The 22,097-nt window shown below is 45.4% G+C and overlaps 1 protein-coding gene across 2 annotated transcripts in view; it reads right to left on the bottom strand.

Moving 5' to 3' along the window:
• The window catches only part of LOC109642081 (titin-like), a 165,684-nt gene that overhangs the window by 27,405 nt on the left and 116,182 nt on the right, over window positions 1–22,097 (bottom strand). For both annotated transcript variants that reach the window (XM_069532619.1, XM_069532620.1), the window contains 12 exons: window positions 21,734–22,039; window positions 21,210–21,497; window positions 20,810–21,100; window positions 20,428–20,715; window positions 20,050–20,332; window positions 19,615–19,922; window positions 19,418–19,522; window positions 19,077–19,274; window positions 18,682–18,978; window positions 17,981–18,568; window positions 17,562–17,864; window positions 64–17,385 (listed from right to left, as the gene is read on the bottom strand). In XM_069532619.1, coding sequence (XP_069388720.1) covers window positions 64–17,385; window positions 17,562–17,864; window positions 17,981–18,568; window positions 18,682–18,978; window positions 19,077–19,274; window positions 19,418–19,522; window positions 19,615–19,922; window positions 20,050–20,332; window positions 20,428–20,715; window positions 20,810–21,100; window positions 21,210–21,497; window positions 21,734–22,039 — 20,577 coding nt within the window. The remainder of the gene's footprint in view (window positions 1–63; window positions 17,386–17,561; window positions 17,865–17,980; window positions 18,569–18,681; window positions 18,979–19,076; window positions 19,275–19,417; window positions 19,523–19,614; window positions 19,923–20,049; window positions 20,333–20,427; window positions 20,716–20,809; window positions 21,101–21,209; window positions 21,498–21,733; window positions 22,040–22,097) is intronic.

Genomic DNA, 22,097 nt, shown 5'->3' with positions numbered 1-22,097 from the left:
TTTGCTTAAATGATGAATGCTATAAAATAAATCAAGCTATTAAGTAGTATGTTCATTTGTTACCTGTAATCTTGGTTCCAGCCTTGGCCTCCTGAGGGACACCCACTCCATGCTCATTTTCTCCAATAATTCTGAAGTAATAGATGGCGCCCTCCTGTAAGTCTTCCACCTTGTAAGCCAGTGTATGGCAGTTGCTGGTCACAGACACCCAGGCCTTCTTACTGGCTTCACGTTTCTCAACATGATAGACCTTCACTGCATCACCACCATCATTCTCTGGAGCTTCCCAAGTGAGGGTTGCAGAATCCCTAGTTACTGCTGACACTTTGACATTGACAGGGGGTCCAGGAGAGTCAAGCACCTTGACAACCACAGGCAATGTTGCTTTTCCCAGAGGTGATTCTATTGTGACACTGTACTCTCCAGAGTCATTTCTAGTGGACTTGTCAATGGTCAGTGAAGTGCTAGAATCTGTTGATTCAATGGTTCCTCTGACTTTAAGATCAACACCCTCCTTGGCCCATTCCACTGATGGCACAGGTTTTCCCTTGAATGGAACATTTAGAGTAAATGCTGCGCCATGTTTAACACTAAGTACTTTACGCATCTCAATATCGACATCAAATGATGGCTCTGCAGTTCTGTCCATTGCTACAACTGGTAATGAATATGGACTGCGCACACTACTGCCAACTTTGTTTAGTGCCTTGACACAAAATTCATATTCTGCATCAGTCTTAAGTCCTGTGATTGTGAATTCCATGCTCTTGGTAAGAGGGATAGCTTCAACCCATCTTGCCAGATCTTCAGGGGATTCAAGTAATTCCTCTTCATCCTCCTCATATTCTTCCTCTTCTTCCTCTACCTCTGGCTCTGGTTTGCGGATGTAGTCTCTGTATTCGACACTGTATCCAAGGATGGGAGCACCACCATCATCTGTTGGTGGTTTCCAGACAATGGACACCGTGTCCTTGGTTGAATTGACAAGTTTTGGCTTGGTTGGGCGGGAGGGAACGACCAGAGGATCAATTGCTCTGAATGTTGCAGATGGTTCACTTGGAGGACTCAGACCAGCAGCATTTTCAGCATAGACTCTGAAGTCATACTCACAACCCTTGCGCAGTTTGGTTGCTACACTGCTACATTCAACAACTGGATCTCTGCTCACTCGGACCCAACGCATTCCTGTCTTCTCGCGTCGCTCAATTACATATCCAGTGATGGGGCTGCCTCCATCACAGGTTGGCTTGCACCAGGTGAGGGTCATTGAATCTCCAGTTATGGTCATCACATCAACATTAGCTGGGGCAGTGGCAAAAGTGTATGGATCTGTAACCTTTACAGTATCACTCTCCAGGGCCTCACCACGTCCATGCTTGTTGACAGCCAAAACCCTGAAGATATATTCATTGCCCTTTAGCAGTCCTGTGACTTTGAAGTATGTTTTTGTGATGTCTCCCTTAACCAGTGTCCATGCCAAGCGACTGGTCTCACGCTTCTCAACAATGTAATGTGTGATATCAGCACCACCAATCTCCTGAGGAGGACCCCATGACAGGGTGCAATGCTCAGCTGTGAGACCTGTGATCTGCAGAGGTCCTGCTGAGGGTCCAGGCTTATCAATAATTACACAGTTTATTGGCATAGTAACTGTTCCGGCAATATTTTGTAGAGTCAGGGCATACTTTCCAGAGTCTCTTCTGATGCAGTCCTTAACAATGACAGAAGTGCTGGAATCTGTAGAGATTATTTGGATTCTGGCTCTCAACTCAATATCTTTGTCATCCTTCTTCCAGGAGATGACAGGAGCAGGACGCCCAGCAAGGTCAGCGTTAATCTTCAGAGTTTCACCTGCTTTCACAAACACTGTCTCTCTAAACTTTACATCCATCATGATGCGTGGTGGATCCACATCATCCTTGACAGTGATGGAGCCAGTGTTGTCAGATGGTTCACTGAACAATCCAGCTGCGTTCTTAGCAATGACACGGAAGTCGAACTGGCTATTTTCTGTAAGACCTGTCACATCATAGTGGGTCTCTGGCACATTGGTAAAGTTGCACCTTGTCCAGCGTCCTTCTGGAAGATCTCTGCGTTCAATGATGTAGCCAGAAACCTTTGCTCCACCATCATACTCTGGTTTATCCCAAGAAAGGGAGACAGATGTTCTGGTAACTGCAGTGACCACAGGTGTGCCTGGGGGATCACATGGATCTCTGGCTGCTACAGCTTCACAAGCTTTGCTACATTTACCAATGCCAGCAATATTTTCAGCATAAACACGGTATTCATACATCATGCCCTCTTCTATTCCATTGACTTTGTATTCTGTATCTTTAATCATTCCTCTGTTCATCTTTGTCCAGAGAATGCTGGAACGCTCCTTCCTCTCCAGATGGTAGCCCAGAACAGAACTTCCACCATCATTGACTGGCTCATTCCAGATCACAAACATGTAAGACTTGGTGGCCAATTTCACTATGGGCGTTGAAGGAGGTCCAGGTTGTTTGAAGTTATACTGAGCAGAAATTCCAGGTGAATCCAGATATGTGCTCTTTCCATAACGGTTGACTGCATAGATACGGAATTGGTATTCTGCACCATGTGTGAGGCGGCCAGCCTTGAAACTTGTTCTGGCAACATTACTTGCAACCATTTGCCATTCTTGTGTGTTTGTATCTCTCTTCTCTACAATATAGTTACTGATGGAGCAGCCACCATCATAATCTGGTGGTGACCAGGACAGTGTGATGCTGTCTGAGGTCACAGCATCTACTTTAATACCTTTGGGTGGACCTGGTTTATCAAGGACAACTACTGCAATATCTGTTGTGACAGTTCCTCCTGTGTTGGCCAGGGTGATATCATATTTGCCAACGTGTTCTCTGCTAGCCTCTTTGATGAGTATTTTGGATGAGGTCGCAGTGTTTAAGATGGTCACTGATGATGTTTGTTTTAAAGGAAGACCATCTTTCTTCCAGGATACAACAGGCTTTGGCCTGCCTCTTACAGGAACCTCAAGAGTGAGGTCATCCCCGGCCTTCACACTGTATGTGGTAAAAAGTAAGTTAACCGAGGGCTCAATTGCAACATCCTTTGCAACCACAGGCAAGCCTAGATCCTTCGGCTCACTCTTTCCTTTCTCGTTGATTGCAACAACTCTGAATAAATAGACTTCATTAGGAGTCAGATTAGGAATATTTGCTTCAGGCACCTTGACTGTGCAGGCTGTGCCCCATTTATCTCCACTCTTAGGCTTAAATTCTACATTGTAGCACATCACTTTGCTTCCACCATCATGGGCAGGTTTGTTCCATGCCAGTGATACACTGGTCTTTGTCAAATCAACAAGCGTAACCTTGCTTGGTGGCAGAGGTACCTCAGATACTTTGATTTCTTTGGTTTCAACCATCTGTCCTGGGCCATATTCATTAACGGCACAGACTCTGAAGTAGAAAGTTCCACCCTCAGGTAGCTCTTCAATCTTGAATGAGTTGGCTGTGCAGATGCAGGTGACCGTAGTATAAGCCTTCCTGACAGACTCTCTCTTCTCTACAATGTAGTTTGTGATTTTAGATCCCCCATCAGTGAGTGGAGTATCCCAGGCAAGAGTCACTGAATCCTTCTTGACCTCCTTTACACCAAAGTTTTGTGGTGCACTTGGTGTATCCAAAATTCTCACTACAACAAAAGTAGATTTTGTACCACTGCTGTTCTCCAGGGTAAGCGAGTATTTCCCACTGTCAAAGCGGTTGACATTGTCAATAACAAGCATGGTGTATGAACTGGTGGTGTCAATTGCAGCGCGCTCTGTGAGAGTACCCTCAACCTTTTCCCATTTAACAGCAGGTTCAGGCCTTCCTCTAATGGCGACAAACAGACGCAGAGTTCCACCAGCACGCACAGATACCACCTTTCTGAGATCAGCATCCAGCTCAATCTCTGGTGCTTCCTCTCTATCAGATGTAAGCACAGTGCCACTGACATTAGCAGCCTCCCCAACACCCTCAGAGTTGAGAGCACAGACACGAAACTGGTACTCTCCACCCTCCTTCAGGTCTGTGATAGTGAGTTTAGTGGCTTGAATGCCAGTGGATGGAGTGCACATAGTCCATTCTTTTTCAGTTGGTGCCCCTACTGCTGGTGCTACTTCTGCCTCCTCTGTTGATTCGGGCACTGGTGTATACTCCCTCATCTCAACAATGTAGCCCTTGATGTATGCACCACCATCAAAGTCAGGTTTCCTCCATGACAAAGACACAGACGACTTAGTGTAGTCTGTCACTTTAGGATGGTGTGGAGGTGCAGGGGGTGTTGTAGCATCACATGCTCTGTAGGAGAGGGACAGTTCACTGAGGTCACCCATTCCAGCCTGATTTTCAGCAGCAACATGGTACTCATAGAAGTGATCTGTCATCAGACCTGTGACCTTGAAGTGTGTGTCAGTCAGCTTTTGTCTGTTGCATTTTGTCCACCTTACACTATCTTTGTCACGTTTTTCAAGGTGGTAGCCTTCAATATCAGCTCCACCATTGTATTCTGGAGGGGTCCATGACAGAACCATTGAATCCTTTGTGATCTGACTGGCTTCTGGAGTTCCAGGAGCACTGGGTGGCTTGTATGGATTGCGTGCAATTGTGGGTTCACTTTCCAGATAATCACCAATACCATATTTGTTCACTGCTCTGACTCTGAAAATGTATTCATTTCCAGGGAGCAAATTTTTTAATTTATGGAACAGACCCTTGATATTTGGTGCAGCCACTGTCCATGACAACCTGCTAGTCTCCCTCTTCTCCAAGAGATAGTGAATGACACTGGCCCCACCATCCAGAGCTGGCTCAGACCAGGAAAGGATACACCTGTCAGCCATGACCCCTGTCACTTTCATGGGTCCAGTGGGTGGACCTGGTTTATCAAGAACTTTGACAGTGATAGGGAAGGTTTTGGTACCACCCAGATTTTTGAGGACAAGGTCATAGTGGCCACTGTCAAGCTTGGTTACATCCTTAATGGTCATGGCTGCACGCTTCTGTGTAGTTTTCACTTCAATGCGCAGGGCTTTACCCATTTCTTTGCCCTCTTTTAGCCAGACAACATCTGGAATTGGTTTTCCATGAATGTCTGCATCAAGAACCAAGTGTTCTCCAGCATTAACAAGAATGACATCCTTGTATTTAGGATCCATTGAGGCCCTTGGTGGTTCAATTTCATCAGTAGCAGTAATAGGTCCAGAGCTGTCTGATGGTTCACTGAAGACTCCTGCTGCATTTCTTGCAATAACTCTAAATTCATATTGCTCATTCTCTGTCAGACCAGTGATGGTATATTCAGTCTCAATTATATTAGTGAAGTTAGCTCTTACCCAGCGTCCATCGGGGGAGGAAACATCTTTCCTTTCCACAATATATCCATTTACTTTGCTGCCACCATCGTACTGAGGTTTAGTCCACTGAATCTTGACCAGATTCTTAGAAATAGATATAGCTTCCGGGGCCCCTGGAGGATCACATGGGTCACGAGCCACAAAAGACTCTGACACTTTACTGCATCTACCAATTCCAACAATATTTTCAGCATAAACTCTGAATTCATATCCGATACCCTCCTCAAGATTACAGATCTTGAACAGAGTATCAGTGATGAGAGTCTTGTTCAGTTTGTTCCACAGGATGCTGTTTCTCTCTTTGCTTTCCAGATGGTAACCAATGACTGCACTTCCACCATCAATGACTGGCTCATTCCATTCAATGATCATCATTTCCTTTGTTGCAGATTTGACATTCGGTGTTCCAGGAGGTCCTGGTGTTTTGTATGGATATTGTATGACAATGGACTTGGAGTCCAGTGAAGCACCCTTTCCATATCTGTTTTCAGCTATAATTCTGAACTGGTATTCCGCACCAGTCTTCAGCTTGGTGACCTTGAAAGCAGTTCTAGCAAGCTGTGTGGTGACTGACTGCCATGTTGTGGTAGTCGTGTCTCTCTTCTCTACTATATAGTTCTTCACTTGGCATCCACCTGTGTACACTGGGGGCTCCCAGGCAAGATGGACAAAGGTGTTGCTCACTTCAACAATCTTGATTGGACCTGTTGGTGGACCAGGCTTGTCAAGGATAATGACACCCACATCCTCAGTGATTGTACCAGCAGCATTGGTTGCTGTAATGGAGTATTTACCTAAGTCCTCTTTGCATGCCTCAGTAATCTGAATTGCTGTTGTTGCTGGAGTGTTTACCACATTGATTCTGGATGTCACCTTTAAAGGCTGACCATCCTTGGTCCAGGTGACTTTAGGTTTGGGCCTGCCAAGTACAGGGAATTCCAACTTTAGGTCTTTTCCAGACAATACACTGTAAGTGTTGAATTGCATCTTAATGCTTGGCTCCATGGTCATGTCACTGGCAATAACCGGTGCAGCAAGTGCCTTTGGTTCACTCTTCCCCTTCTCATTGTAAGCAATAATACGGAATAGGTATGCTGTCCCAGCTGTGAGTCCTGTGACAGTACCCTCACATGTCTTTGTATTTGTTGCAACTCCCCACTTATCTGTACCCTTAGGCTGCATCTCAATCAGGTAGCCAGCAATTCTACTTCCTCCATCATGCTCTGGTTTTTCCCATGCCAATGAGGCACTGGCCTTGGTGACATCAGTGAGGAAGACATTTCGAATAGGCTGTGGGACCTCAGAGGCCTTGGACGCTGTTTTTGTTTCAACAGCTTGGCCGACCCCATAGTCATTCTCAGCCATGACTCTGAAGTAATACATAGCACCTTCAAATAAGTTCTCAACTTTGAATGTTGTTTTGGTGCATTTAGTGGACACATTTGCATATGCCTTTTTGGTTGATTCACGTTTGTCGATTACATAGTTCTTAATTTTGGAACCCCCATCAATCATTGGAACATCCCATACAAGAGTGACAGAGTCCTTTTTCACATCTTTGACCACAAGATTCTGTGGGGCTCCAGGTGTATCCAGGACTTTGACAGCAACAAACTCAGACACAGAGCCACTGCTGTTGGTCAGACTGAGGGTGTATTTTCCTGAATCACTCCTGTCACACGAGTCAATGGACAGCTGTGTAAAGTTGGGAGCCTTCTCAAGCACTGCCTTTTCAGTCAGGGCTCCTTCATCCTTAGTCCACTTAATCTCAGGTGTTGGCCTGCCCTTAAATGGAATATTGATTCTAACAGATCCACCAGCTTTCACAGTGATGCCCTTCCTCAACTCAGAGTCCAAGCGGATCTCTGGTGGGTCCACTCTTTCTTCTGGCTTTGCTGTTCCAGAGAGAACTGCCGCCTCACCAACTCCTAGTTTGTTCAGAGCACACACCTGTATCTTGTACTCCTGACCCTCAGTAAGTTTGGTAATTTCATATTTGTTGACACGTAGGCCAGTAGGGGGGGTAACCATGGACCATTCCTCCTGCTCAGCCTTGCAGACTTCAACAATGTACCCTTGAATGGCACTGCCACCATCAGATAGAGGCTTACCCCATGATACTGTTATAGAACTCTTTGAGGAGTCAATAACATTCACATATGCTGGGGCGCCAGGTTTGTACTTGGGATCACAGGCCTTGTAGTTTGAACTTGGAAGACTTGGTTCTCCCACTCCAACTATGTTCTCTGCAACTACTCTGAACTCATACTCATGGCCTGTGGCTAATCCCGTAACTCTGAAGGAGAGGTCCATGACCTTCTGCCTATTGCATCTAGTCCATTTGATTCCACTTCTGTCCTTCTTTTCAATTAAGTAATTGGTAATCTCACTGCCTCCATCACTCTCAGGGGCGGACCAACTAATGGTCATGCCATCATGGGCAATGTTTGATACATCCTCAATGTGAGGTGGACCAGGAGGAACAAATGGTGTCTTCATAATCACTCCACCAGATCCAAGTGGCTCACTGATACCGTAACTGTTAACAGCCATGACACGGAACATGTACTCATTACCTTCCAGTAATTTCGTGACTTTGTAGGCTGTGGTCTCACAGCTGTTAGAAACAACAGTCCAAGCTAGACGGCTGGTTTCTCTTCTCTCAATAATGTAATGTTTAATAGGACTACCTCCATCATGAAGAGGGGCGCGCCATACCAGTGTGCATCTATTTTCAGCTACCCCAGTGATGTGGAGGGGTCCCTCACATGAGCTAGGTTTGTCCAGGACCACAACCTTAAATGGCACAGTTTCACTGCCAGCCTCATTTGTCAGTTGGAGCATGTACATTCCACCATCAATCCTTATGGAGTCCTTAATGAGGATCATTGCATGGTTTTCTGTGTTTTTAATCTCAAGTCGGAGTGTATTCTCAATTGGTTTTTCATCCTTGAACCACTGGATTGTAGGCAGTGGCTTTCCACGGACATCTGCATCAAGCTTGAATGTCTCTCCAGCATTGATTATAATGGTCTTGGTGAATGCAGGGTCAATGGAGAATTTGGGTGCCTCCAACTTGTCACTCGCAGTAATTGGTCCACTGTTGTAGGACGGCTTGCTGATGGTGCCAACAGCATTTTTAGCGATGACTCTAAAGTCATACTGAGCATTTTCAGTCAGTCCTGTCACAGTAAACTGTGTCTCAATCACATTAGTGAAGTTTGCCCTTACCCACCTGCCCTCTGGCAAGTCACGCTTCTCCACAGTATAGCCAGTTATATTACTGCCACCATCATATTCGGGCTTAGTCCACTGAATGACAATGGTATCTTTGGTCACATGGGAGGCCTCTGGTGTACCAGGAGGATCACATGGGTCACGGGCACTGCAGCCCTCTGAGATCTTACTACACCTGCCAATACCCACAATATTTTCAGAATAAACTCTGTATTCATACTCAACACCTTCCTCCAAGGGGTGACTCCTGAAGATTGTCTCGTGAATTAGTGTCTTGTTGATTTTGACCCAGAGAATGCTATTCCTCTCTTTTCTTTCAAGATGATAACCAAGAACAGGGCTGCCTCCATCTGTGACAGGCTCATGCCACTCAACAACATGGTGGTCCCTAGAAAGAGAAGAAATGAAGGGTGTGCCTGGGGGGCCTGGCTCTCTGTATGGGTATTGAGCGACCACAGCAGATGAATCCAGGCCATGACTCTTACCATAGCGGTTTTGAGCAATGATCCTGAACTGGTACTCTGCTCCTGTCTTCAGTCTTGGCACTTTAATGGTGGTTCTGGCATAGTTGATGCTGACGTTTTCCCATGTTGTAGTAGTAGTATCTCGTTTCAGCACAATGTAGTTTGAAATCTGGCAGCCACCATTGTGTTTAGGTGGGTCCCATGAAATAGTGATACTCTGTGTTGTGATTTCATTGAATCTTACAGGGCCAGATGGAGGGCCAGGTTTGTCAAGTACAATGACTTCAACAGTTGCGTCCTTCTTTCCAGCTGAGTTAGCAACGTTTATACTGTACATGCCACCATCATCACCTGCAGCCTCCTTAATGCTAAGTGTTGTGTCTGTAGGTGTATTCAGAGTATTGACTCTGGTGGTGAACTTCAAAGGAGCTCCATCTTTAGTCCATGTGACTGTTGGTTTAGGACGACCAAAGATGGGAATATCAATCTTCATGTCTTTGCCGACATGGACACTGTAGCTGCTGAATGCGGGACGAACATCAGGCTCAAACACTAAATCCTTCGTCATTACTGGACCAGCAAGGACTTTGGGGTCACTCTTGCCCTTATCATTGATTGCAGTAACTCTGAAGAGATACTCCTCCCCTGGGTTGAGATTGGAAACAATAGTCTCCATTGTCTTAAATGTGTTAACACCAGACCATTTTTCCTGGCCCTTAAGTTGCACCTCGAGCAGGTACTGGATGACTCTGCTACCACCATCATACTCGGGCTTCTCCCAAGCCAAAGATATGCTTGTTTTGGTTTGGTCTGTAACGATCAAGTTCTTTGGAGACTGGGGTACCTCTGACACCTTAAGAGCATCGGCAGTCGCTGCAGGCAGGCCAGCACCATGTGCATTCTCAGCAATGACACGGAAGAAGTAACTACAACCTTCCTGCAGTGGCTCAATCTTCCATGAAAGAGCATGACAATTTGTTACAACAGCTGCATATGTTTTGCGTGTGGTTTCTCTCTTTTCAACAATGTAGTTCTTGATCTTGGAGCCACCATCCAACATAGGTGGTTCCCATGCCAGTGTCACTGATTGATTTGTAATTTCTGTCACTTTCAGGTTAACAGGAGCACTAGGTGTGTCGAGAACACGGACTACAACAAATGCGGATTTGGTTCCACTGGAGTTTGCGGCAGTGAGTGTGTATTTTCCACTGTCAGTTCTGCTCATCTTATCAATTACAAGGGATGAGTAACTGCTGGTCACCTCAACCTGAGCAGTCTCTTTAAGGGCAGCTTCATCCTTATCCCACTTGATGGTAGGAGTGGGCCTTCCTTTGATGGGGATAAACAACCGAAGGGATGCTCCAGCTTTAATGGTTACAATCTTCCTCAGTTCTGGGTCAATGTCAAGGTCTGGCTCTTCTGCCCTGTCCTGGGCAACGACAGCTCCAGAGACATCAGCATGCTCACCAACTCCAACTTTGTTTATGGCACACACTCTAAACTTGTATGCCTGGTTTTCTTTCAGGTTTGCAACTTCAAATTTGGTCTTCTTGACACCGGCTGGTGGCGTGCACATTGTCCACTCCTCAGCAGGTGCATCTGTGGCAGGTGTCTCTGCAGCTTGGGTTTGAGCAGATGCCTCATCTGGCACTGCTGGCATTGTAGTAGTGCAGCACTCAACAATGTATCCCTGAATCTCACAGCCTCCATCACAGACAGGCTTACTCCATGACAGGAAAACTGATGTTTTAGTTGTGTCTGTAACTCTTGGATTGTGTGGTGGGCCAGGCCTGAAAATGGGATCAAGAGCTTTGTAGAATACTGTTGGGGAGCTTGGCTCCGAAACACCAACAGCATTCTCAGCAACAACTCTGAATTCATAACTGTGGTTTTCCATGAGTCCGATTACTTTGAAAGTCAAGTCAGTGACTGTTTGTCTGTTGCATCTGGTCCATCGTACTCCTTCTTTGTCATGTTTCTCAATTATATATCCAGTGATAGGACTGCCACCATCTTCAGAGGGAGCCTCCCAAGTGAGCACCATTGAATCTTTTTTAACATCTGAAACTTCTAAGCTCCTGGGTGACCCCGGCGGTAAATAAGGATCTTTGATTATGACAGCAGAAGACTCAAGTGGTGCACCCACTCCAAACTGGTTGACAGCATGGATTCTGAAGATGTACTCATTTCCTTCTAAGAGCTTAGTGACCCTTAGACAAATATTCTCTACTTTGGGTTCAACAACTGTCCAGACTAATCTGCTTGTCTCTCTCCTCTCCACCAAGTAGTGAGAAATCTTGCTACCACCATCTTGCATTGGTGGTTTCCATGCAAGGCAGCATCGGTCTTTGGATATCCCAGTAACAACAAGAGGTCCTTGAGGTTCTCCAGGTTTATCTAGAACAACCACACTGACCTGTACAGTCTTTTCGCCTCCTGGATTTTTTACAAGCAGAGTGTATTGGCCTCCATCTGAAAGTTTTGCTTCCTTGATAGATATATAAGCCTTGGTGGTTGTGTTCTTAATTTCTCTATGAATAGTGTTGCCCAGTTCCTGATCTCCTTTCATCCAGTGGATAGAGGGTAGTGGTTTGCCGTTAACATCTGCATCAATCTTGAAGTTGTCTCCTGCATTAACCACAATGGTCTGTGTGTACTCTGGGTCGATGCTGATACGCGGTGGTTCAATCTCATCCCTTGCAGTGATAGGGCCAGTGCTATAAGAAGGCATACTGAAAACACCGGCGGCATTTCTGGCAATGACACGGAACTCATACTGATTGTCCTGTACAAGTCCAGTTGCAACATATTCCGTCTCAATGATGTTCGTGAAGTTAGCCTTCTGCCAACGACCTTCAGGAAGCTCCTTCTTTTCCACAATGTAGCCTGTAACCTTTGCACCTCCATCATACTCAGGCTTGGTCCAAACAATTGTCAAAGAGTCTTTGGTGATCTTTGTTGCCTCTGGGGTACCAGGAGGATCACAAGGATCTCTAGCAACATGACCCTCTGACACTTTGCTAACTTTGCCTATTCCAACAATGTTTTCACCATAAACTCTGTATTCATACTCCATCCCTGCTTCCAAACTAGTGGTCTTGAAGGTTTGGTCAGTAATAAGAGACTTGTTGAGTTTAACCCACATAATGCTGTTCCTCTCTTTCCGCTCTAGATGATAGCCCAGGATAGGGCTTCCACCATCGTTCACAGGTTCATTCCAGATCACCACCATGCTGTCCTTGGTCCAGGCTGCAATGGATGGTGTTCCTGGGGGTCCTGGGAGCTTGTATGGGTATTGTGACACAATGCACTCTGATTGAAGAGTTGGGCCTTTTCCATATCTGTTTTCTGCTGTGATTCTAAACTGATACTCACAGCCAGTCTTCAATCTGCCTGCCTTGATTTTTGTCCGTGCAAGATTAGAAGATACAACCATCCAGTTAGTTGTGGATGTGTCTCTCTTTTCCACAATGTAGTTTTTGATGGTGCAACCACCATCATATTCTGGTGGGTTCCAGGAGATAGTTATACTGTCAGAAGTGACCTCCTCTACCTTAACTGGACCACCTGGCTGGCCGGGTTTGTCAAGAACAACAATGCCAATGAATGCTGTTGTCTCTCCTGCTGTGTTGCTAAGAGTAATGAGGTAGTGTCCAACATCGTCTTTGGTAGCATCTTTTATGTTGAGGTTCAGCAAGGTGTCTGTTGAACTAAAGTTTACTCTGGTAGTTCTCTTCATAGGCTGACCGTCCTTTACCCAGGAGATAGCTGCTTTGGGACGTGCAACATATGGAACATCCACTGTCAGGTCTTCTCCAGCCAACACACTAAATGTGTTGAACAACATTTTGGCAACAGGTGCAATCACAAGATCTTTTACAATCACAGGCACTCCAATTTGACGTGGGTCACTAGTGCCCTTCTCATTTCTAGCTGCTACACGGAACATGTATTCTTCACCTGCATTAAGTCCACTAATTGTAGCTTCTGTTTCCTTTACAATCACAGCCTGGGTCCACTTGTCAACACCCTTAGGCTGGATGTCAACAACATAACAGCCTATTCTGCTGCCACCATCATGCTCTGGCTTCTCCCAAGAGAGAGTGACACTATTTTTGGTAACATCCTTAAGAGAGACTTTGCCAGGTGGCTGTGGTTTCTCAGACACTTTAACGGATTCACCAGTCTCAATAGGTAGACCTACGCCATATTCATTCTCAGCCAGAACTCTAAAGTAATAGTTGCATCCTTCAAGGAGGTGGTAAACTGTGAAGGTGGTATGGTGGCAGAGAGCATTGACTGTGGCATATGCTTTCCTTGTGGACTCACGTTTTTCAACAATATAGTTCTTAATCTTTGCTCCTCCATCATTCACTGGTGGTTCCCAAGTCAGAGTGACAGCTTCTTTTGTTACAGCAGTAATCTTCAGGTTCTGTGGGGCACTTGGTGTATCAAGCACCCTGACTTGGACTGTAACTGTCTTGGAGCCAGAACTGTTTTCAACTGTAAGATTATATCTTCCACTGTCAAATCTGTTGACGTTTTCAATTACAAGTGATGTATATGATGTTGTGCTGTCAATGGTTGCCCTCTCAATAGCCTCACCATCTCCTTTAGTCCATTTAGCTTGAGGAGATGGTCTGCCTCTGATAGGCACAAAGAGTCGGAGTGAGCAGCAAGCTCTAAGACTGACAACTTTGCGGAGCTCAGCATCCAAATCGATTTCAGGTGGGAGGAGCCTGTCCTCTGCCTTGGCATTGTCAGGTACAGATGCTGCCTCTCCAATTCCTTCACTGTTGACAGCAGAAATGTTGATTTTATACTCCTGGTTCTCTTTCAGGTTAATAATGGTGAATGAGGTGGCAAGGAGACCTTCTTTGGGTGTCACAATGGTCCATTCCTCCTCCTCCTTTTCAGATGAGATGCAGGTTTCTACAATGTAGCCAGTGATGTCAGAGCCTCCATCATATACAGGTTTGTTCCAGGCAACAGTAATTGAGGACTTGGTTGTGTCGAGGATTCTAGGGTTACATGGAGCCCCTGGTATGTACAGTGCATCCGTTGCCTTGTAAAATGGACTGGAGACACTGTGTGCGCTCACTCCAGCAGCATTCTCTGCAATTATTCTGAATTTATATTCATGTCCGACAAGAAGGCCTCCTGCCCTAAACTGAAGATCTTTGACCTTTCTCTTGTTGCATTTGACCCAGCGGAGGCCTATTTTGTCTTTCCTTTCAATATTGTAGTGAGTGATGGGAGTTCCGCCATCACTCTTGGGAGCTTGCCACATAACAACCATTGAATCTTTAGTGATAGCTGTCACCTCAGGATTCTCTGGACAATCTGGAACCACGTATGGGTTATCTGCAACAGTGGATTCTGAATCAAGAGACTCGCCAACTCCATATTTGTTCACTGCCATAACTCTGAAGATATATTCATTTCCTTTGAGCAGCTTCGTCACCATATGTTGTGTAACTTTCAGGTCTGAAACCACATTGGTCCAAACCAGTCTGCTTGACTCACGCTTTTCAATCACATATCCTTCAATCTTGGCACCACCATCATCTGCAGGTGGAGCCCAGGTCAGTACGCAGTTATCAGCTGTGACATCAGTTACCTTAAGAGGTCCAACAGGTGGCCCAGGTCTGTCAAGCACTTTAACATTAAAGATGTGCTTTGCAAATCCACCAACATTAGTGGCAGTCAAAACAAATTCTCCACCATCTGATCTGATAGAGTCCTTGTTGGTCAGTGTGGTTGTCAGTTCAGTGAACCTAACCTCCATTTTCATTGTGTTCTCGACCTCTTTTCCATTCTTGGTCCAAACCATAGATGGTGTTGGCTGACCAGCAATGTCAGCATCAAGCTTAAATGACTCTCCTGCCTTCAGGAGAACAACATCTTTGAAGATGGCATCAACCATAATGCGTGGCTCAATTATGTCATCTTTGCACATAATTGGGTCTGAAGGCTCAGATGGAATGCTTACCGCTCCTGCAGAGTTCCTGGCTATGACACGGAACTCGTAGGAGGCATCTTGAGTCAGTCCACTGACAGTGAATGTTGTCTCAATGATGTTAGTGAAATTGGCTCGGATCCAGCGACCAGTCGGCAGTTCTCTCTTCTCCACTGTGTAGCCAGTGATTTTGAATCCACCATCATACTCAGGCTTTGTCCACTGAATAGTGATGACATTTTTGTTGACAAATAATGGTACAGGATGGCCTGGTGGGTCTACAGGGTCCAAGGCCAGTATTGGTTCTGAGGCCTTGCTGGGCTTACCAATGCCTGCCATGTTTTCAGCCATTACACGGAATTCATAGGCAACTCCATCTTCAAGCCCGGTGGATTTAAAGATGTTTCCTTTCACAATACCCTTGCTGATCTTATGCCACATAATGCTGCTTCTTTCTTTCCTTTCAACATGATAACCAATTACCTCATTTCCACCATCAGACACAGGCTCATTCCAGCCAATTGTTATAGAGTCCTTGGTAAATGCAACAACATTTGGAGTACCAGGAGGTCCAGGGACTTTAAATGGATAAGCAGCCACCACAGACTCTGAGGTGATGGGAGGTCCAACACCATATCTGTTCTTAGCCTTTACCCTAAACTGGTATTCTGACCCAGTGGTTAACCGAATGGCTTTGAACATGGTACGGATGATAGTAGAAGACAGCTCTGTCCATGTTTGGGAAGTGGTGTCTCTGATCTCAACCACATAATTATTAATTGGAACACCTCCCTCATTCTCAGGAGGGTCCCAGGCAAAGATGCAATAGGTACGTGATATCTCCACAATGTTAACTGGTCCCTTGGGTGGCCCAGGTACATCATGTACTTTGACAGTGATGTTATCTGTCACAGAACCAACAATGTTCTTTCCTGTCATGGTGTATACACCACTGTCTGCTCTATTGCATTCATTGATGCTAAGGATAACAGTAGAAGGAGTCGTTTCCACATTAGTTCTCTGTGTGAGCTTCAGGGCTGCACCATCCTTCTGCCAAGAGACAGTTGGTCTAGGACGTCCCATAACTGGGATCTCAACTTTGATGTCATCTCCAGCTTTAGCAATAACAGTCTTATGACACACACCGCGCAGGTCAAACTCAGGCAGCATTGTGGAATCCCTAACAACAATGGGTTTGCTCTCACGTGGGGTGCTTCTGCCTGACAGGTTGACAGCCATTACACGGAAAATGTATTCTTCATTCTCATTCAGATTTTTTACTGTGAAATCCATGGTCTTGACTGTTGTTACATGGGCCCACTGATCAGATCCCTTCTTCTGGGCTTCCAGGACGTAGCCTGTAATTCTGCTTCCACCATCATGCTTGGGTTTAGTCCATGCCAGGCTCACAGAATTCTTGGTGATATCAGTAGGAATAACACTCGCTGGAGGAGTTGGTGCCTGAGATGCACGGATTGGATCTGCAGTTTCGACTGCCTCACCAATACCATACTCATTCTCGGCAGACACTCTGAAATAGTACTCGCAGCCTTCACCCAGTTCACCAATCCTGACTGAAGTGTGTGGGCAATTTGTAACAGCAGTAGCAAAGGCCTTTCGTGTTGATTCTCTTTTCTCAATGACATAGCTTGTGATCTTGGCTCCACCATCAATGAGAGGCATCTCCCACTGGAGAGTAATGCTTTCTTTGTCAATCTTGATTGGTTTTAGATTAAGTGGAGGTCCAGGAGAATCCAAAACTCTCACATGTATATCAGCACTCTTCTTTCCAGTTGTGTTTTCAAGGGTAAGCTCATATTTTCCCGCATCAATCCTTGAACTCTCAGGAATGAGTAACATTGTAAATGATTCAGTGCTGTCAATGACTGCACGTGGGACAGGGCCACCTTCCTTAGTCCAGGTGACTGTTGGTGTAGGACGTCCCTTGATTGGCACAAAGAGGCGAACGGAGCAGCCAGCCCTAACGACAAGGGTTCTTCTCAGCTCAACATCTAGCTCCAAATCTGGCTCTGTTGCACGCTCCACAATCTTAACCAATTCCTGAGTTTCGGCAGGTTTACCTGCCCCCTTAGCATTCACAGCACTAATTCTAAAGTGGTATTTTTCACCGGTTTCTAGCTCGGCAACAACAAATTCAGTGATTCTAAGTGGAGATGAAGGGGTATCCTTGACCCATTCTTCTGTTCCTTCCTTCTTGTGCTCAATTACATATCCAGCGATCTCACAACCACCATTATCGAGAGGTTTTCCCCAGTTCAATGTGGCAGTGGTCTTGGTTGTGTCTGTGACCCTTGGATTGACTGGAGGTCCAGGTAAATCTACCAAATATAAAACAATTGGTTAGTCTTGAATACACATAAACCCTACAAATACTGAATACAACATTCTGTAAAAACTGTTTCATTTAATCTAATTATATGAACATAATTGAATAATTAAATTGGTTGTTTGATGGCCAGTTTGTTGTTACCAGATTAAATACTTTTTTACTTACCCACAGCAACTATTGTTCTAACAGGCATAGATGGTTCACTTGGCTCTCCAAAGCCAGCTTTGTTCTCAGCAAAAACACGGAACTCATACTCCATGCCTTCAGTTAGACTGGTGACTTCATAACTGAGCTCAGCAATAGATTTCTTTGAGGCCCTGATCCATCTCATAGCCTTTTTCTCCTTTTTCTCAACACAGTAACCTATGATATCACTTCCGCCATCCTCAGTTGGTCTCCTCCAGGTTACAGTAGCTGAATGTCCATCCACTTTCTCAACCTCTGGTTTAGATGGTGGACCAGGAGGACCTAAACGTTTTGATAAAAGAAACTCATGAATAAATCGTATTTGTCTGTATTCCTCCAGTGGTAATAGACACAAATGCAGAATGAAAAATGCAGTAAAGAATATAAACGGTGCGTACCGAATCTATCAACCATCTTGACGGCCTCAGAGTGAGATGGCTCGCTAGCACCATACTGGTTCAAAGCAGAGACTCTGAAGAAGTACTCGTTGCCCTGGATGAGCTTGTTGGCCACATAGTGACAGTCAATGACCTTTTCTTCCAAAACAGTCCAGAGCAAGCGGGTGGTCTCCCTCTTCTCCAGGGTGTAATATTTGATAGGAGAGCCTCCATCCTCAGTAGGAGCTGCCCATGTCAGAGTGACCTTTTCAGAAGAGACACCACTGCATTCAATAGGCCCAGGAGTACCAGGAACATCCAGAACTTTGACCTTGACAGTTTCCTCCTTTACACCGAAGGGGTTGCTGGCAGTTATGATGTACTCCCCTGAGTCCTTCCTGCTGGCATATTTGACGGACAGAGTAGAGGAAGTTGCAGTGGTCTCAATATGAACAAGGTCCGAGGGTTTCAAGTACTTTCCTCCCTTTGACCAGCATGAGGTTGGAGCAGGTTTGCCAACTATGCTTGTGGCAGTAATGACAATGGTATCGCCAGCTCGGACGGTCAGACCCTCCAACACATGAGCATCAATGGTAATGGTTGGTGCCGCTGTTGGAGGAAACAGGAACCATTTAATTTTTCAAGCAGTATGCACAGTCTCTAACTCAGTGTAACATTGTCTCAACTGATGGTTTTAACACTGTTTTACATGTTGATCTCACCATATTCATCTCTGCAGATGATGGTATCTGTCTGCTCAGAGGGTGGGCTAAGAGCACCAGCAGCATTCTTCGCCCTGATCCGGAACTCATATTTGCAGCCCTCCTGCAGTTCAGTGACAGTAAATGCAGGATCCACAACATTCACATTATTAGCCTTGACCCAGATCTTAGACGGTAGGTCGCGCCTCTCAACAATGTAGCCAGTCAGCCTGTGGCTTCCATCGAACTGTGGTTCAGTCCACTGGAGTGTCACGGAGCTCCTGGTGATGCTGATGACATCAGGTTTACCAGGAGCATCTAAAGATACAGATATCAAATATAAATGTAGTTTTGTATCTCTGCATAATTAGTATTTTATTATACTTGAAAGCCACTTTTATATGTTTTATACCCACCAATGGGATCCAGGGCCACCTGTGGATCAGTGGGAGCACTCGGTCTGCCAATGCCAGCCAGGTTGATTGCCATGACCCTGAACTCGTACTCCAAGCCTTCAGTCAACCCAGTGACCTTGTGTTCCCTCATCTTTAAGGGAACTGGGCTCGCCCTCTTCCACAACATACTGTTCCTCTCTTTGAACTCAACATGGTAACCTGAATGTTGTACCAAAGATGGAAAGGCGAAATCCATAATAAGCTCACATGGCACACACAATAATATAATTATCAATTAAAGTTCAATAACAAGTGAAGAAAAAATGCTTGGCAAATCATACATGAGTTCAAGATGACTGTACCTGTGATGGGAGATCCTCCTGTCTTCCTGGGGTCGGACCAGGCCAGGTAAGCTGAGTTGTGACGCATGTTCATGATCTGAGGAGGAGGAGGAGCATCAGGAACATCTGTGGAAAAACAGTGAAAATACAACAGTCAGAAAAAACTAAATTTCAATACTTTACCATCCTTAGCTATTAAATATGTTATAGTCACTCACTGAATGGATGTTTAGCAACAATGGGCTCAGACTTGAGTCCTTCTCCAACACCATATTTGTTCTCAGCACAGACTCTGAAGATGTATTCTGTGCCTTCATGGAGACCGGTCACTCTCATGGTGTTGGTCTCCACAGTGGAGGACACAGTCACCCACAAATTGGTCACTGAGTCTCTCTTTTCCAAGATATAGTTGGTGATCTCTGAGCCACCGTCGTCCTTAGGAACGGCCCACTTGAGTGTAGCACCATCAGCAGTAACTTCTTTGAACTTAATGGGTCCAATAGGGATGCCAGGTTTACCCACCACCCTAAAAGGAGAAACGTAAAATAATATAAATTGTTCACTTTTTGTTATGTGTTTAATTGCTACCAGTATTTAATCGGGAACATAGTTTTTATGTTGTTTTACATGCCATGGTATAATTTGATCTCTACCTGATGAAGATGGTGGACTCCTTGCTCCCAGCACTGTTTCTCAGGGTGATGGTATACTTGGAGGCATCACTCCTCTGGCAGTCCCTGATCAGGAGGGTGGTGTTGACTGCAGAAGACTCTGCACACACTCGGCCAGTGTCTGTCAGATCTTCATCATCTCCCTTCTTCCAGGAGACCTTGGGCGTAGGTTTACCAATGATCGGGATCTTCAGACGAACATTGCTGCCCTCCTTGGCAATGTAGCACATGTTGGGAAGCTCCTTCAAGTCACAGCTTGGATGAACTGCAGACGGAAAGAAAAAAATATTTTAATATTTTATTATAAACAAATTTCTAAATAGCTTTCAGTCTGAAAGTTTCATAAATAAAAACACTTACTGATCTGGTCCTTAGCAACCACTTTCAGCTCCTTGGCAGAACTCTCTCCTGAGTCATTAACAGCCTTGACTCTGTAGGTGTACTCTCTGTCCTCCACCAAGTCCTTGGCACTGTATTGCATATTCTTGGACCTCATTAGCTCCTTGTACTTGTCATCACCATTGAGAACCTCTACCACATAGCAGATAATGCGACTGCCACCATCGGTGAGTGGTTTCTTCCAGCTTAGAGTGCAAGAGTCTTTAGTAACCAGCAGGGTCTTGAAGTCCATGACAGGCCCAGGCTCCTCTGAGAAAAGTAAAATGAACAAAGTGAGAATAATATTTGCTAGATCAATAAACAAAGGACATCCAACAACAAAATTTGCTATCATCCAACTCACCTGTTGCTCTGACTGAATCGGCTGTTTCGCAGTACTCTCCGGTACCAAGCTGGTTGACTGCTGACACTCTGAAGCAGTAGGATCGTCCAGCATCCAGGTCTGGCACCTCGAATGCTGTCTTGGCGCAGTTGTTGGAGACCATGGACCAGGCCTTCCTCTCAGTATCACGCTTCTCCACAATGTAGTGGGTAATTTCGTGGCCACCATTAATCAGAGGAGCATCCCAGTAGATGGAAGAACTGTCTTTGGATGTCTCCTTCACCACCAGGTTGACTGGAGGTCCAGGAGTGTCTGTTGAAATACAATTAAACTTTCAACATGTATCGACTAAAGCCCAATTTTCATTTCATATATCAGCTCGGTCCTGTTTCTGATCAGTTCATGTATGTCCTTCACTAACCTAGAACCTTGACAACAATTGTGTACATCTTCATGCCAGCCAAACTCTCCAGGTTCAGAATGTATTTGCCGGCATCATATCTGTTGACATTCTCCACCATCACCATGGTGTCAGTGTTGGTGGACTTGATGATGATGCCTTGGCGGTCCTTGATGTTGGTGTTCATTTTGGCCCAGGTGATCTTGGGAGTGGGACGACCCTTGATGGTGGCCTGCAGTCTCATGGTGGTGCCCGCGCGCAGCTCCAGGACTTCCTTTAGCGCTGCACTCAGCTCTGCCTCTGGAGGAACTACACAAAAAAATACAGAGGACAGTTTTAGAAATGACAGTGTGAGGAAAGTCTTGCTTTTCTTATTATGACTGCAATGTGACATGTGACTGTACAGAGGCAGTGCTAGAACATGATGCATCATTAAAACAATATGGAACTACAGAATGTAAAACTGTGTGTTTCTTTCAGAATGTGAGACTAACGCAAATTGAACAACTGGAAGAATTAAGTTAATTCAATTTTTGTATACATACCAATGATGTCCTTGGCAACATGTTTGCCAGGTACTTCAACTGGCTCGCTGAAGCCAACCTTGTTGACGGCAGTGATGCGGCACTGGTACTCAGCCTTGTCAATGAGGTTTTGAATGACAAAGTTGGTGTCCTGCAGGTTCCTGGGGACGTTGCAGCGGATCCAGTCTTTTGTGTCAGTTCTCTTGCACTCCACCAAGTATCCGATGATGGGGCTTCCACCATTGTTGGCAGGGGCAGTCCAGGTGAGACTGATGGCGCTGATGAAGGTGTCCTTCACACTGGGATTCACAACAGGGCCAGGCGGAGCTGGGGAAGAGCACATTGATCCAGTTTAAGTTACATATAAAAGATCAAACACACCTTC

This window comes from Paralichthys olivaceus, chromosome 10 (genome assembly GCF_024713975.1).
Source record: "Paralichthys olivaceus isolate ysfri-2021 chromosome 10, ASM2471397v2, whole genome shotgun sequence".
Classification (NCBI taxonomy): Eukaryota; Metazoa; Chordata; class Actinopteri; order Pleuronectiformes; family Paralichthyidae; genus Paralichthys; species Paralichthys olivaceus.
Note: the sequence above shows the minus strand (reverse complement) of the source record. Positions and strands in the feature narration are given on the sequence as shown.